This window comes from Cherax quadricarinatus, chromosome 17 (genome assembly GCF_038502225.1).
Source record: "Cherax quadricarinatus isolate ZL_2023a chromosome 17, ASM3850222v1, whole genome shotgun sequence".
Lineage (NCBI taxonomy): Eukaryota > Metazoa > Arthropoda > Malacostraca > Decapoda > Parastacidae > Cherax > Cherax quadricarinatus.
Window position 1 is genome coordinate 30,255,990 of NC_091308.1, and position 17,877 is coordinate 30,273,866.

The 17,877-nt window shown below is 38.1% G+C and overlaps 1 protein-coding gene across 1 annotated transcript in view; it reads right to left on the reverse strand.

Annotated features, from left to right (window-relative positions):
• LOC128686310 (pyruvate kinase) overlaps positions 1 to 9,497 on the reverse strand; it is a gene marked incomplete at its 5' end in the record, with an annotated part of 28,571 nt that extends 19,074 nt beyond the window's left edge. Inside the window, 1 exon segment of the mRNA XM_053773143.2 lies at positions 9,371 to 9,497. Within this exon segment, the coding sequence (XP_053629118.2) occupies positions 9,371 to 9,497 (127 nt within the window).
• Positions 9,498 to 17,877: the final 8,380 nt, after the last annotated feature.

Below are 17,877 nucleotides of genomic sequence, written 5' to 3' on the forward strand. Positions count from 1 at the left end.
TATTAGATCAATTGTGATAGGCAAATAAGCTGTAGTGTTGATATTAGCGTAATAAAGCATATTCTCCTGCTTCATGAAACTGAGTTCATGACAACCGACAGTGGCTTCAAAGCCACCTTATCTTTAATGGATAATGTAGTGTAGGTGCTTTACATAATGAGAAGCATTTCTTTTATTCATTGGAACCATGGCTAGGGCTAAAAGCAAGCAGGTTAAAACAATAAATGGAGAAAAAGAAATTGGAATGACTTATGCAGCAAGTAGTGCCTCCAAACAGTACCAGCAGGTTGGTGTGGCATCCCTGGAAATTTGAAATTATGCTAGCCAAAATTAGTGCCGAATAACTGAAGAAACCAAATAACTGATTGCCGGATTTGTGATGGCGGACCTGTACTCAAATTCTAGCGGTTTCAAATCAAGCAGGAGAAAGCTGGTAGGCCCACATGTGAGAGAATGGGTCTGTGCACCATATAAAAAAATATCCTGGAGCACACAGTGCATAATGAGAGAAAAAAAAAAACTACCGTTTTTTTTTAATTAAAATGCTGACTTTGTGGTCTATTTTCATTTAGTATTTATGGTAGTATTCTCGTTTTCTTGGTCTCATTGATAGAATTGAAAACATATTATAGAAATAGAGGTGATTTTGATTGGTTTTACCGTGAAAAGAACCTCAAAATGGAACTCAAAGTAGGGGAAATGCTTGATTTTTGCTGATGTTCAAAAGTAAACAAATGATGTCATTGTCCAATAAATGTGCAAGTAGGCATTCTAATATGCAGTCGTGAATGGGATGACATTATTTGTACAATTATTACAGTATTGCAGTAGTCTTCATAACAGTAAATCTTCTATTTTTTGTTTGAATAAAAATTCAAAATAGAAAGCAAGAATAATATCAGAGGGGCCTGGAGATGTGACTGATGAACATAGAAAATGTTATTTTAGAGCCAGGAATGTCTGCAATGTTCATTCTGGACCTTATTTTCAAATTGTCATTTTTTAATTTTTGTGAAACTGGCCAAATTGCAAATTTCTGACCACGTTACTGTATTTGGTAGTTGAAATCAGTAAATGGGCAGTTTCTTGTACTCAATCAATAGAAAAAATGGAGTTCTAAAGAAATAGCTATGAGTTTGGTTGACTGGAACAATGGAATTAGCCGAAAATAGGGCTCAAAGTGTGCAAAATCGCTGATTTGTAAATATCGCCGAGATTGCAATCTTCGCGAGAGCGTAATTCCATCAGTTTTCCATCAATTTTTTTTTTTTTTTTTTGAAATTTTGCGACACCAGGAGACACCTCAGGATTGGGGGTTGCGACAGTCAAGGGGTTAACCCTTTCAGGGTCCGTCCCGTAGATCTATGGCTTCACATTCAGGGTCCAAACCGTAGATCTATGCCAAAATTCTAGTGGTGTTAAATTTAGCGCAAAAATGCTCGTAGGCCTACATGTGAGAGAACGGGTCTGCATGGTGGGTGTGCGCCGTAAACAAAAATTCTAGGGGCCCGCATAGCATTGTGGGAATGCCGACTCAGTTACCTTTGTTCACCATGCCTCGTCACAAGGCAGCTCTCACTCCAAGGAAAATTGGGACACTCCTCTTCCTATCTGATAGTTCTGACTCTGATGGAAGTGGAAATTAAGACGAATTCTTTGGCTTTGATCAGTTAGCGACCGAAAGGAATGACCATTATACCAATAGCGCAGAAAACCCTGACGATCTTCAACCTTCTACCTCTGGTGTGGGCACTCCTCCGTCACAGTCAGCTGTACCTCAGCGCAAGAGAAAACTATTATTTTCGCGTGGGCAGGCCTCTGACTTCAGTAATGATGATGATAGTGACGTGAATTGTGATTTTATTGCTCTTGACGATCGTTCGAGTAGTGATAGTGAGGAAACATTCACCAGTGAAGCGTCGGTATGTACGCCGCCGCATGCGCTCGGGTAGTGTACCCTATACAGTGCCCAGGGGACTGAGTACATCCCGTGGCCCTACACCAGGAATAGACAGTGAAAGTGAGCATGATGTGGCTACACTTGGCATGGATAGACCACAGGCATCAGTAAATGGTGGTAGTGGTGATGGTAGTGCCACAGCCATGTGTGACTCACCAGCCCAAGCTGGGACCCACGCTGCTGACTCCTCAGTTCAAGGACAAAGCGGAGCGTCAGCCACCAGCCCACCACAACCACAACTACCCACACAACCAGCCTATGATGTCCAGTATCCACCAGCAAACCATATCTGGGATTGGCAGCAAAATCCCAATTTTGTTCCCAAGCCCCACCACTCTGACGACTCTCAAAGTGGAATTCTACCTACTTGTCCCCTTGGAACCACGGCCAATGAACTGGAATTCTTTGAAATATTCTTTGATCAGCCCTTGATGGAAATTATTGTCAGGGGAAGTAACAAGTACAGTGGTCCCTCGTTTTTCGTAGTTAATTCGTTCCTGGAGCTGCTACTATTAACGAAATCTACGATTTGCGAATCAATTTTCCCCATTATAAATAATATAAATACAATTAATCCGTTCCTGACACCCAGAAGTATTAAAACAAAAATTTTTTACATGAAATATACATATAGTACATAAACAATACAATGGGAAATGATGAATGAAACATTAACAGCATAACACTTACCTTTATTGGAGATTCTTCTTAGTGTATGGGAGACTGGAGGAGAGAGTGGATTGTTTATAGTTTGGAAGGGGAATCCCCTTCCAGCAATACCTTAGGTACCAATTGCTTTTCTGGGGTTGCTTCTCTTTTCTGTTTCTTAATGCCACTAGGACCACCTTGAGTGTCACTGGAGTCCTGTCTCGCAAAATAACTGTCCAGAGAGCTCTGCTTCTGGCGTCTCTTTAACACTTCCCTAAAATGGCCCAAGACACTCACTGTACATGTTGCCAACATAGCTTGCAACAGCCTTGTCAGGGTGATGTTTCTCCATAAATCTTTCCATCTTACCCCACATAGCAAAAATCTCTAATTTCTGAAGAAGGCACCATCTTCCATCTCTCTTCCTCCTCCTCTGCAGCAAGATTCTGAGCTGCGATCTGTTGCTGTTCCTGCTGAAGCTCTTGCAGCTCCTCAGTGGTGAGCTCTTCGTTGTGGTCTTCCAGCAATTCTTCTACATCCTCCAAACTCACATCCAACCCCATGGAACTCCCCAGTGCCACAATTGATTTTACAACAGACAGGCTCATCAGGGTCAGTCCCAAACCCTTTAAAATCCCTCTTGTCGACAGAATCTGGCCACAATTTTCTCCAGGCAGAGTACTAAGTCCTGGTAGTCACTCCCTCTCAAGCCATACCTATAAGGGTTATGCAATGGAGGATGCTGAAGTGTTCTCTGCAAAATTCCCTTAGGGTCAAGTGAGTGTCTGTGGTCACAGTCAAGCACCTGTGAAACATTGCTTTGGTATAGTTTTTTTAAAGTTTGCAATTACCTGCTGGTCCATGGGCTGGAGGAGAGGAGTGGTATTCGGGGGCAAGAACTTTACTGTGATGAACCCAAACTCCTCGAAAATTAGGTCATCCAAGTTAGGAGGATGAGCAGGTGCATTGTCCATTACTAGCAGGCACTTGAGATCCAATTTCTTTTCCAGAAGGTAATTCTTCACACTAGGGCCAAACACTTCATTGAACCACTCTACGAAAAATTTCCCTCGTGACCCATGCCTTACTATTAGATTTCTAGAACACGCACAATTTACTTTTCATAACATTGTTTTTCCTAAACACTCTGGGATTTTCAGAATGGTACACTAGTAATGGCTTCACTTTGAAATCCCCACTAGCATTAGCACAGAACATTAGCGTCAGCCTGTCTTTCATAGGCTTGTGTCCTGGCATTGCCTTTTCCTCCTGTGTAATGAAGGTCCTCTTTGGCATATTCTTCCAAAAGAGGCCTGTTTCGTCACAATTGAACACTTGTTCAGGTTTCAGTCCTTCAGCCTCTATGTACTCCTGGAATTCATGCACATATTTTTCAGCCACCTTGTGGTCCGAACTGGCAGCCTCACCATGCCTTACCACACTGTGTATGCCAGTACGGTTCTTAAATCTCTCAAACCAACCTTTGCTGGCCTTAAATTCACTCGCATCACCACTATTTTCAGGCAATTTCTTTACCAGATCGTTGTGCAACTGCCTAGCCTTTTCACAAATAATCAAAGGCTTAAGAGTATCTCCTGCTAATTGTTTCTCATTTATCCACACCAATAATAACTTCTCAACCTCTTCGAGTACTGGTTGTCTCATTTTTGTCAGCATAGTTACTCCCTTTGCAACAACAGCGTCCTTGAGTTCCCTTTTCTTGGCCACTATGGAACATATGGTTGTGTAGGGTTTCTTATACATCCTGGCCAGTTCGGCCGCACTTGTACCACTTCCATATTGTTCAATGATGTTTTTCTTAAATTCAATCTTATTTCTCACCTTTACCACAGGCTTGGCACTAGGAGCTTTCTTTGGAACCATGGTAGCTTATTTAGTACTTGCAAGCACTAAAATAAATGGAATATTATGAAATATTTCGCTGGAGCATGTGAGGGGACCTTCGCTCGCTGGTAAACAATGCCAGACTGGCTGCCGCCCCGGCTCACTCCGTGGGTACGCGTCCCGGACGAACTACGACTGGCGAGTCAACCTATGAAAAGCGAGCCCATGTCTATACAAAAATACCCCTACGATTTCCAAAATCTATGATTGCCGAGAACTACGAAAAGCGAGGGACCACTGTATTTTGAGTACACCATGGCAAATACGATCATATCACAGTCAAGACTACACCGGTGGAAAGAGACGACTGTTGCAGAAATGTATTTGCTTTTTGCAACAATAATGCTTATGCCTCATGTCTAAGCATAATATAAAAGCATACTGGTCCACAGATCTGCTAATTTATACCCCGGTCTTCAGTGAAATCATCCCAGTGAACAGGTTTATTTTACTGTTACGTATATTGCACTTTTCTGACAAAACCAGGCCTGACAGAAGTGACAGGCTATACAAGATTAGAAATGCTTTTATGTATCTCAAACAAAAGTTCAACATGTACTTTTATCCATTCAAGAATCTTGTAATTGACGAGTCTTTGATTTTGTTCAAAGGTAGGCTGTCATTCAAGCAGTATATACCGAGCAAGAGAAAACGCTTTGGTATAAAACTGTTTGTACTCTGACTGACTGTGGCCTGGTATTGGATACTGTTGTATACACTGGATGTAAAACACTGAAAGATACCAAGATGTTATCGGGTATCTCAGGCAACGTAGCGAGAAGCATGATGGCACCTTATCTTGGTAAGGGGCATACATTATATACCGATAACTGGTACACAAGCCCTTTACTCAGTGATTTCTTGCAAGTGAACAAGACAGGTGTGTGTGTGTGTGTGTGGCACAGTGCGTTCTTATCGTAAATATATGCCCAGGTTCAACGCAGGTGCTCATGGTGATGACGTGCAGGTGTTTACTGCCAATTATATCATGGCATTATGGTGGCATGACAAACGAGATGTCACATTGTTGACAACCATTCACCGTAATGAAATGCAAGACAGTGGCAAAGTTGAAAACCAGTGACAGTGATTGATTATACACTAAACATGCGCTTGGTTGACAAATGTGACATGCAGATTGGCTTTGTTGATTGTGTTCGTAAGAGTTACAAGTGGTACATGAAACTTTTCTTCCATCTCATGGACATTTCAATGCTCAATGCATATAATATGTACCAAATGAAGACTGGCAACAGACCACCGTATGGTGAATTTTGTTTGTCTGTTGTCAGACAACTCATAATGAAGTACCAGGTAACAATACCTGCTATACAACAAGGTCCTCGAATTCCTCAGAAAATACCCAAGCGTTTGAGGAGGGAAGGTGATCATTTCATAATACAGCTTCCTGCAACTAAGAAGAAATTTGCTCAGAAGAGATGCTTTGTCTGTGCACAACCAAACGACGGCAACAAAGACGCAAAGAGACACTGTTTATGTGCGACGAATGTAAGGTACCTCTGTGCATGGTGCCTTGTTTCAAGGAGTTCCACAAGCTCCAGCAGTTCTAAAACCACGTCCAGTGATTGTAAATATGTAAATATATGATAGAACATTTGTATTATACAAGATTTGTACATGTTTATTGTAATAAACAAAAGTGGTAAACAATAATATGGTAATTTATTTATTTATTTATTTAAAAATTTGAGCACACATACAGAGGTACAAAAAAATACAGATAAGAGCAGCATGCCAAAGCCACTTATACTATGCATAGCATTACGAGTTACAAGTGGTACATGAAACTTTTCTTCCATCTCATGGACATTTCAATGCTCAATGCATATAATATGTACCAAATGAAGACTGGCAACAGACCACCGTATGGTGAATTTTGTTTGTCTGTTGTCAGACAACTCATAATGAAGTACCAGGTAACAATACCTGCTATACAACAAGGTCCTCGAATTCCTCAGAAAATACCCAAGCGTTTGAGGAGGGAAGGTTATTGTGTTCAATACAGCGAGTTTATATATATACATTATATACAGTATTGGTCTCTCAGGCCCCAAATGTAAGTAGGAAAAGAAAAAAATTAGAAAAAAAAACTACAAAAAAAAAAAAAGTTAAATAAAGTAATGCGTGTACATGGAAATCGTCGATGTTGCCACCACCCGGTCATTTTGGGTAAACTTCTCGGCAGTGTATCTCGGTAAGTACTGATCAGAATTTTTTTGTCTCATTACCTTCACAAAAATATACTCTTAATTCTGTAAGAATTCTTTTTTTTTTTTTTTTCAAAATTTCTTGGACACTGGAGCACCACTTCAGATTTTGGCCTTGGACCCTGAAAGGGTTAAATATCTTACCACCCAATATATACAAAAAAGCATCATAAGTATGGCACCAATCAATGCAACACTAACAAATCCATTGAATCCTCTACCTTCCCTCCAGTTCTCAAAATAGCGAGGGTCACCCCGATACATAAAGGAGACCAGACTTGAATAACTATAGGCCAATATCCAACTTACACCCTCTCTAAAATCTTTGAGAAATTAATTCATAAGTGAATCTATTCGCTACCTCATCTCCCACAACATACTCAACCTGTCAGTTTGGGTTCAGGCCTAATAAAATACGAATGATGCTATTATACACATGCTAGAACAAATATACACTGCACTCTAGAAAAAAAGAAATTCCACTGGGTATCTTCATTGATTTACGTAAAGCTTTTGATACAGTTGATCATGATTTGCTCCACAAAATTGTCACTCTACAGTATAAGAGGGCACTCCCTCAACTACCTAAAGTCATACCTCAGCAACAGAAGCCAGTATATGTACACAAATGGAGCAAACTCTTCCGCACAGCCAATTACAGTTGGTGTCCCACAGATAAGTGTCCTTGGCCCTCTTCTCTTTCTCGTTTACATAAATGACCTACCAAATGCATCGCAACTACTCAAATCCACACTATTTGCAGATGACACTACATACGTCTTCTCTCACCCAAGCCCAATCATGCTAGCCAATATTGTAAATACCGAATTACAGAAAATATCTACCTACTTCATTCAGTTTGGAAACAGAGCTACAGATGTCCCTTGTAACAATGATAAACGGATCACCTATCACAAAGCTCAGAGGAAAAATTCTTTGGAATCCACCTTGATAATATACTCAAATTTCATACACATGTACAACAAATTTCCAAAACTATAGGCATACTATCGAAGATACAGTACTATGTTCCACAGTCAGCCCTCCTGGCCCTATATCACTCACTCATTTACCCCTATCTCACCTGTGGAATTTGTGCATGGGGCTCAACAACAATAAACCATCTCAGACCACTAATTACCCAAGAAAAGACTGCAGTCAGAATGATAAATTCCCACTACAGACAGCACACTCCGCCAATATTTCCAAACTCTAAACCTACTCACCGTACAAAACATCCATACTTATTATTGTATCTACATAGAACACTTAACTCAGATATTAACCCTCCCCTCAAACTTCTCCTTACCAACCTCAACAGAACACATGACCATAACACAAAGCACAGATCACTCTTGGATGTTCGTGTCCATCTCACACTATGCAAAAACTCGTACATAAAAAGGCCCAAAAATCTGGAATTCATTACCTGTGAATATAAAAAACACTTTATAAATTCAAGTCTTCTCAAAAATCACTTACTCACCCATAACTAAAATACTGAATAACTGTATCTCATAAATGTATAACCTGTGACCCTATCAAACTTTAATAGAATACTCAATTCTATCAAACCTAATAGAATACTCAATTCTACTGAATGCACAGCAACTCAGCAAATGACCACATGACCTGTCTTTGAAATATTCATTTGTGGTTATTTGTTCGCTATAATTTTTACCACTGATTATATCATTGCTTAGTTAATCTTAAGTTAATTTTAAGCCTGCCCATAATGCTCTGCATGCAAGGGGCTTTTGGCATTTTACACTTAACCACTGTATTTCTTTCTACATCTATATATCATGTTCAAATTAAATAAGTAAATAAATAGTACATGGGAAATGGGAAGCATTCAGGCTTAATCCAAGGAAGAATAAGATAAGTTCAGTTCCTTGGTTGAAGAGCTCAGGCATCAAAATACCTCCCTCAAGGGGATATACTGCATCAAAAACTAATTAACTGCTCAATTATTAATTTACAATAAAAAGGAGTGCTAGGAAACATGCGTAAGAAAGAGCATAATTCTGGTTTAACAAGGATAACCCAAAAAGCATAACAACCCACAATCTAACACCCAGATACCTTACTGTTCAGGTAGTAAAAGTCAAACAAGGTATGACCTCCTGTAACTAATTTTATCCTGAAAAAAGTAACCCAAAATTTTCAATGTGATTATCTACTAATTTAGTTACAAAGAAATATGAAGTGCATTAAAATAGATATATTAACAAATGCCTACCACTCCATTTTTCTCCTTACTAAGAAATGGCAAACTACCATTTCCATATTTCCATTTCAGGTAATTTTTCGGAAATTTACTTTTTAAATGAATGCTTTATGGAAAAATGTACTTGCCAGCCTTTTTTTTTTTAAATGAGATCTAATGCACAAGGTCATTTTAGTAATGAAATACTATCCCTGCAAATCTAGTTAATTAACAATTGGAATTTTTTTTTTTTTAACAAGCAGCATGTCAGATAAACAGCAAGAGCATAATTTATATAAAGCAATGTACCATATATATGAATGAGGTTAATTTCACAAATTTATTCCAGCAACTCCAAGCAGAATTAAAATTTTCTATACTTCTGATAAATTTTTACTGGAAGCACTAAAATGCACTTACCAATTGTACAAATGATGCCTGAAAGTCGCTTTGAGAAGGGGCGAGAATCTATATCCAGGGCACACATGTGGTCCACCTGTGTGTGGGCATTGGCAGCATCCAGCTGCATTGGTAGTACCTTTGACATCTGCAATAAAAAAAAATACAGCATTAATATCAAGGTCTGTGGTTTTGAGTGAGCTAAGTTTGGAGTTTCCTAGAAGTGTTAGTATACTATGTACCATCTTTATCCATTCCATTCATTTATCAGTTTACCTGTTGTGCCTTCCCCATAATGAAAAGAAATACCATTTACATAAACTCAGGATTCTCTTATTCCTAACTACAAATGAGAAATGTTTTTCTTTTCTACTTACATAACAATGGAAGTAGTATTATCTTATCCAGCAAGCAAACTATTTCTATAAATTTTAACACAGTATTTGATGAAAGTTTGTAACAAACATGCTCGTACTTGACAAGTCCACTGTTCAGCAAGCATACCATACAGTCATCTCCACGAGGGCTGTAGAACTAACTGTTGTGCAGTCATCTAAAATTAACCAATCTTTTATCACCATTATTTTCTAGACAATATGCAAACGTACAACCCAAGATTTATTATGAACAATATGGCTACTGTCATTTTTTGGGGGGAGGGGGGCTTTGTTATACAGTGGACTCCCAAGTTTCATGATTAATCCATTCCAGAGAGTCTGCCTAATGGCAAAATTCGCGATTGGTGAATACATTTTCCCCATAAGAAATAATGTAAATACAATTCATCTGTTTCAGACATGGAAAAATATTAACAAAAAGTAATTTTTTTAAAGATTAACCTTTTGACTGTCGCGGCCGTATATATACGGCTTACGAGGTACCGTGTTTGACATATATATACTCAAATTCTAGCGGCTTCAAATCAAGAAGTAGAAAGCTGATAGGCCCACATGTGAGAGAATGGGTCTGTGTGGTCAGTGTGCACCATATAAAAAAAATCCTGGAGCACGCAGTGCATAATTAGAAAAAAGAAAAAAACTCCGACCGTTTTTTTTTTTTTTTTTTTTTTTTTTTTTTTTTAATTAAAATGCAGACTTCGTGGTCTATTTTCGTATAGTATTTATGGTTGTATTTTTGGTCTCATTTGATAGAATGGAAAACATATTATAGAAATAGGTGATTTTGATTGATTTTACTATAAAAAGAACCTGGAAATGGAGCTCAAAGGATGGGAAATGTTTGATTTTTGCCCATGTTCAAAAGTAAACAAATGATGTCATTGTCCAATAAATGTCCAACTAGCCATTCTAATATGCAGTCATGAATGGGTTGATGTTATTTATACAATTATTACAGTATTGCAGTAGTCTGCATAATAGTAAATCTTCTATTTTTTGTTTGAATAAAAATTCAAAATAGAAAGCAAGAGTAATATCACAAGGGCCTGGAGACATGACTGATGAACAAAGAAAATGTTATTTTAGAACCAGGAATGTCTGCATTGTTCATTCTGGACCTTATTTTGAAATTGTCAGTTTTTAATTTTCGTGAAATTGGCCAAATTGCAAATTTCTGACCACATTATTGGGTAGTTGAAATTGGTAAATGGGCTGTTTCTTGTACTCAATCGATAGAAAAAATGGAGTTCTAAAGAAATAGCTATGAGTTAGGTCGACTGGAACAATGGAATTAGCCGAAAATAGGGCTCAAAGTGGGCAAAATCGCCAATTTGTAAATATCGACGAGGTCGCTAACTTCGCGAGACCGTAATTCCGTCAGTTTTCTATCAAATTTCGTTTTTTTGGTGTCATTACAATCGGGAAAAGATTCTCTATCATTTCATAAGAAAAAAAAAATTTTTTTTTTTTTTTAAATTTTGCAATACCAGGAGATACCACAGGATTGGGGGTTGCGACAGTCAAGGGGTTAAATACAGATTTACATAGAGAAAACAATGACAAATATAAAGCACTAATAAAATGGATAAATGAACATTTAACATCACACTTACCTTTATTGACTGTATGGAGAAGGTAGGAGGCAAGAGGGAAGAGAGTTTATGATGCTTCAATATGACACTAATATCTCTGACTTATTTATCTATCACAATTCATCTAATATGACAAAAAATATTAATAACACACAACCATGATATATACTCTAGAATTAATAAAATATGTCAATGTATGAGAGGAGAAAGCAGTGTTGGTGGTGGTGCTGGGTTATAAGGGCCATTGAGAGAAGCCGTACATATTAGTGGTGGTGAAGGTGGCACCAGAAGCTACCAACACTATTCACACTTAAACAATATATGTAATTTATAAATAAGAAAGTTTATTCAGGTATACACAAATAGTTACACGCTGTAATAACACATGGCAGCAGCGGCATCCTACCAGCTTTTATTCTTCAAGAAACCATCGCTCATCAAAGCTTGTGATGGCCTAATTGAAGGTACAACTACATGAACCCAGACCACAGAATGACCCAAGAATACTAAGAATGTAACCCAAATCTTGACAAAATAGATCTAAGGAAGATAGCCCTGCTAACCCAAACACTGCCTCTGCTGCCAGACAACCACTTAACCCAAGCTCAGGGAAATAAAGCCTTCTCCTCCATAGCTACACAGTATCTACTTTAGTGATACTATGAAAGGATATCGCAGAAGAATCAACAGCAGTAAGAAAAGAATAACGCCAAGGACCCTACAACTCAACCTGTCTACCCAGCAGGAAGCTGGTGTATCATCAACCCCCTCACCACCACCCAGGGAAAAACAACAACAAACATGGCTGACTCCCCCTCCAACTCCACTCCCCTCAAAGGATTCACTCATAACTCAGGTATGATTATTCCTCACAATATCAGGGACTACATCGTCACTCTAGAAAACGAAATCAAAGTTATTAAAGCAACACTAGCGCAACAAGAATCCAAGATAACCAACCTCGAGAACAAGATCCAAAACCTTGAAGAGAAGATTACATTGGGAAGTGCTAATACAGAAAATACTCTGAAAACAGCCATAGCCAGTCACACTGAGCAAATAACAACCCTAAATATAAAGGTTGAAGAAGCAATCAAGGACTGGAATCAGAACCTGCACACTTGACTGAATGAATACCTTGATTTACAAGACGACGAAACTGAAGATAAGCTGTCAGATGCAGTTATAATAAACAGCCCTCACATTCCTAGTGACATAACCCAAGTCCAGTGCAAAGATACTGCTATCAGGATAATACAGGACCACGCAAAAGTTATCTCGCAAAACAATGAAATAAAAGAAAAACGTTTGCTAGGAAAACAAGGTAGTAAACACAGCATTATGATCAGACTTCATTCATATGATAAAAGAAAGGACTTAATTAAATCAGTAATTACAATGAAAAATGGAGTGTTCATCAACGAGTGTCTAACGAGAAAACGTCAAAACCTTCTGTTCAGGTTGAGAAAAACAGTTAAACAAAATACATCAGTGTTTCACTCGGGATGGGAAAATACTAGTTAGGAAAACATCAACAGGACAACAATATACCATCTGAAATGAACATGATTTCCCTACCTTCCTTAGGAAAGCTGACATTTCTGTAACAGATTAGATAAGTGTCCTTAACACACACACACACACACATACGTGTGGTGCATATATTATTGTGCATTATTTTTTTTTCTACTAGCTAATACCAGCTACAGGTCCTCCATCACAAATCCGGCATCATTGGGACCTGTAGTGTGCCGGATTACTGAGTTTGCTGAATTACAGAGTGGTTAGGTTAGAATACACTTAATAAAATTAACCAACTTGACTTACACAGTTCATTGAACATCGGCAAAAATCAAACATTTCCGCTGCTTTGAGCTCTATTTCAAGGTACTTTTCGTCATGAAAGCAATCAAAATCGTGTCTATTTCTGTAATATATCTTCCATTCTATCAAATGAATCCAAAAAATGAGAATACAACCATAAAAACCATACGAAAATATACTGCGAAGAGGCGGCTAATGGCTTATTTATTGTCCGTCTTTTTTATTTTTGTTGTACGTTAAGAAGCATCTTTCCATCATACATTGCCCAAGTTTCAATGAGAGAGCCCAACAAACAACCGAGAAAAAAAAATATTTACCAAAAAAAAAAAAAAAAAATCATATGGCAAGCCCAAGCCAGGTACTGGAAATAAGTCACTGTCTGACTTTTCTGGGTTATCCTAGGTTCTCTATACATACACTGCTATGTATGATAATCTATGTAACTGTATTTGTGTATACCTGAATAAACTTATTTACTTCTAGTCTGTCAACTGAGTACAAGAAACTGCCCATTCAGTGGCAGCGGCAGCAGCGGCATCCTACCAGCTCTTCTTCCTCAAAAAACATCGCTCATCAAAACTTGTGATGGCCTAAGTGAAAGTTCAACTACATGAACCCATGTAGACCACAAAATGACCCAAGAATACTAAGAATGTAACCCAAATCTTGACAAAAATAGAAGATCTAAGGAAGACAGCCCTGCTAACCCAAACACTGCCTCCGCTGCCAGACAACCACTTAACCCAAGCTCCGAGAAAACAAGCCTTCTCCATTGCTACACAGTATCTACTTCAGTGATACTATGAAAGGATATCGCAGAAGAAACAACATCAGTAATAAAAGAATAACAGCAAGGACCCTAGAACTCAACTTGTCTACCCAGCAGGACGCAGGTGTATCATCAACCCCCCTCACCGCCGCCACCCAAGGAACAACAACAATAACAACAACAACAACAACAACAACAACAACAACAAACATGGCTGACTCCCCCTCCACTCCCTTCAAAGGATTCACCCATGATTACTCAGGTATGATTATTCCTGACAATATCAAGGACTACATCGTTGCTCTAGAAAACGAAATCAAAGATATCAAAGCAACACTCGAGCGACGAGAATCCAAGATAACCAACCTCGAGAACAAGATCCAAAACCTTGAAGAGAAGATTACATCGGGAAGTGTTGACACAGAAAATACTCTGAAAGCAGCTATAGCCAGTCACACTGAACAAATAACTACAATAAATATGAAGGTTGAAGAAGCAATCAAGGACTGGAATCAGAACATGCACACTCGACTAAATGAATACCTTGATTTCCAAGACGACAAAACTGAACAAGATAAGTTGTCTGATGCAGTTATAATAAACAGTCCACACATTCCAAGTGACATAACACAAGCACAGTGCAAAGAAACTGCTGTCAGGATAATACAGGACCACGTACAAGTCATCGTGCAAAACAATGAAATCAAAGAAACACGTTCGTTAGGAAAACCAGGAAGTAAACACAGTATAATGATCAGACTTCATTCATACGATAAAAGAAAGGACCTAATTAAATCAGCAATTACAATGAAAAATGGAGTGTACATTTCTGTAACAGATTAGATAAGTGCCCTTAATACATATATAAGTGTGGTGCATATAGTGTACCTAACTATTATATTGTGCATTATTATTTTTATTATTTTTTTCATCACAAGCTAATGCTAACTACCTCCAATACTTTTTTACTTCTTTCTTACTGCTATTAATTGCTCATAATTTTATGTTAGAAGTCAAATCTTACTCCAAATTAATATTATTCATTGTTCTTACCTGTCCATTTAATTTTATTTACCACTACCTGTTTTTTTAGTCACTTTTTATTGTGTGCAATTAGTGTATATTCCAATTACTTTTTTGCAAGTACCAAAACTATCTTTTGCTAGCTAGTACCAACTACCTCATTTTTTTTTTTTTACTTTTTATTGTGCAATAAACTGCTCAACTTATTTAATAAATATTACAAATCAGATCTTACTCCTAAACCAATATTATTTTATAGTGACTATCTGTCCATTTAACTTCTTTACCATTACTTAACTGTAGTCCCTTATACATTTTTTTGTCCTTTATTTTAGCTTTATATAACTACCTTAGCTCATATGTTCACAATTGTTAAAATAATCAACGTGCTATTCTCAGGTGCTAAAGTTAGTAAGTTCACTATTTTGCCATTATACTCCAAAGCTCATTTATTTGATTACCACTTTATTGTTCACCACAACTTATATTAGTCCCTTTTATATTATAATCTTAGATTATAATTCTAACTTCAATGAATTACCTTTAAAGTACTACCTACTATCATATTCCCAAGCTCCATTATTTGATCATCACTTTATTTGTTCACCACAAATTATTTTAGGTAGTAGGTATTGTAGGTAGTAGGTTGGTAGACAGCAACCACCCAGGGAAGTACTACCATCCTGCCAGATGACTGTGAAACAAAAACCTGTAACTGTTTTGCATGATGGTAGGATTGCTGGTTTCTTTTTCTGTCTCAAACACGCTAGATAACAGGGATATCTTGCTACTCCTACTTACACTTTGGTCACACTTCACAGACACGCACGTGCATATATATATATATACATCTAGGTTTTTCTCCTTTTTCTAAATAGCTCTTGTTCTAATTTATTTCTTCTATTGTCCATGGGGAAGTGGAAAAGAATCTTTCCTCCGTAAGCCATGCGTGTCGTATGAGGCGACTAAAATGCCGGGAGCAATGGGCTAGTAACCCCTTCTCCTGTAGACATTTACTAAAAAAGAAGAAAAACTTTATAAAACTGGGATGCTTAAACGTGTGTGGATGTAGTGCGGATGACAAGAAACAGATGATTGCTGATGTTATGAATGAAAAGAAGTTGGATGTCCTGGCCCTAAGCGAAACAAAGCTGAAGGGGGTAGGAGAGTTTCAGTGGGGGGAAATAAATGGGATTAAATCTGGAGTATCTGAGAGAGTTAGAGCAAAGGAAGGGGTAGCAGTAATGTTAAATGATCAGTTATGGAAGGAGAAAAGAGAATATGAATGTGTAAATTCAAGAATTATGTGGATTAAAGTAAAGGTTGGATGCGAGAAGTGGGTCATAATAAGCGTGTATGCACCTGGAGAAGAGAGGAATGCAGAGGAGAGAGAGAGATTTTGGGAGATGTTAAGTGAATGTATAGGAGCCTTTGAACCAAGTGAGAGTAATTGTGGTAGGGGACCTGAATGCTAAAGTAGGAGAAACTTTTAGAGAGGGTGTGGTAGGTAAGTTTGGGGTGCCAGGTGTAAATGATAATGGGAGCCCTTTGATTGAACTTTGTATAGAAAGGGGTTTAGTTATAGGTAACACATATTTTAAGAAAAAGAGGATAAATAAGTATACAAGATATGATGTAGGGCGAAATGACAGTAGTTTGTTGGATTATGTATTGGTAGATAAAAGACTGTTGAGTAGACTTCAGGATGTACATGTTTATAGAGGGGCCACAGATATATCAGATCACTTTCTAGTTGTAGCTACACTGAGAGTAAAAGGTAGATGGGATACAAGGAGAATAGAAGCATCAGGGAAGAGAGAGGTGAAGGTTTATAAACTAAAAGAGGAGGCAGTTAGGGTAAGATATAAACAGCTATTGGAGGATAGATGGGCTAATGAGAGCATAGGCAATGGGGTCGAAGAGGTATGGGGTAGGTTTAAAAATGTAGCGTTAGAGTGTTCAGCAGAAGTTTGTGGTTACAGGAAAGTGGGTGCAGGAGGGAAGAGGAGCGATTGGTGGAATGATGAAGTAAAGAGAGTAGTAAGGGAGAAAAAGTTAGCATATGAGAAGTTTTTACAAAGTAGAAGTGATGCAAGGAGGGAAGAGTATATGGAGAAAAAGAGAGAGGTTAAGAGAGTGGTGAAGCAATGTAAAAAGAGAGCAAATGAGAGAGTGGGTGAGATGTTATCAACAAATTTTGTTGAAAATAAAGTTTTGGAGTGAGATTAACAAGTTAAGAAAGCCTAGAGAACAAATGTATTTGTCAGTTAAAAATAGGAGAGGAGAGTTATTAAATGGAGAGTTAGAGGTATTGGGAAGATGGAGGGAATATTTTGAGGAATTGTTAAATGTTGATGAAGATAGGGAAGCTGTGATTTCGTGTATAGGGCAAGGAGGAATAACATCTTGTAGGAGTCAGGAAGAGCCAGTTGTGAGTGTGGGGGAAGTTCGTGAGGTAGTAGGTAAAATGAAAGGGGGTAAGGCAGCTGGGATTGATGGGATAAAGATAGAAATGTTAAAAGCAGGTGGGGATATAGTTTTGGAGTGGTTGGTGCAATTATTTAATAAATGTATGGAAGAGGGTAAGGTACCTAGGGATTGGCAGAGAGCATGCATAGTTCCTTTGTATAAAGGCAAAGGGGATAAAGAGAGTGCAAAAATTATAGGGGGATAAGTCTGTTGAGTATACCTGGTAAAGTGTATGGTAGAGTTATAATTGAAAGAATTAAGAGTAAGACGGAAAATAGGATAGCAGATGAACAAGGAGGCTTTAGGAAAGGTAGGGGGTGTGTGGACCAGGTGTTTACAATGAAACATATAAGTGAACAGTATTTAGATAAGGCTAAAGAGGTCTTTGTGGCATTTATGGATTTGGAAAAGGCGTATGACAGGGTGGATAGGGGGGCAATGTGGCAGATGTTG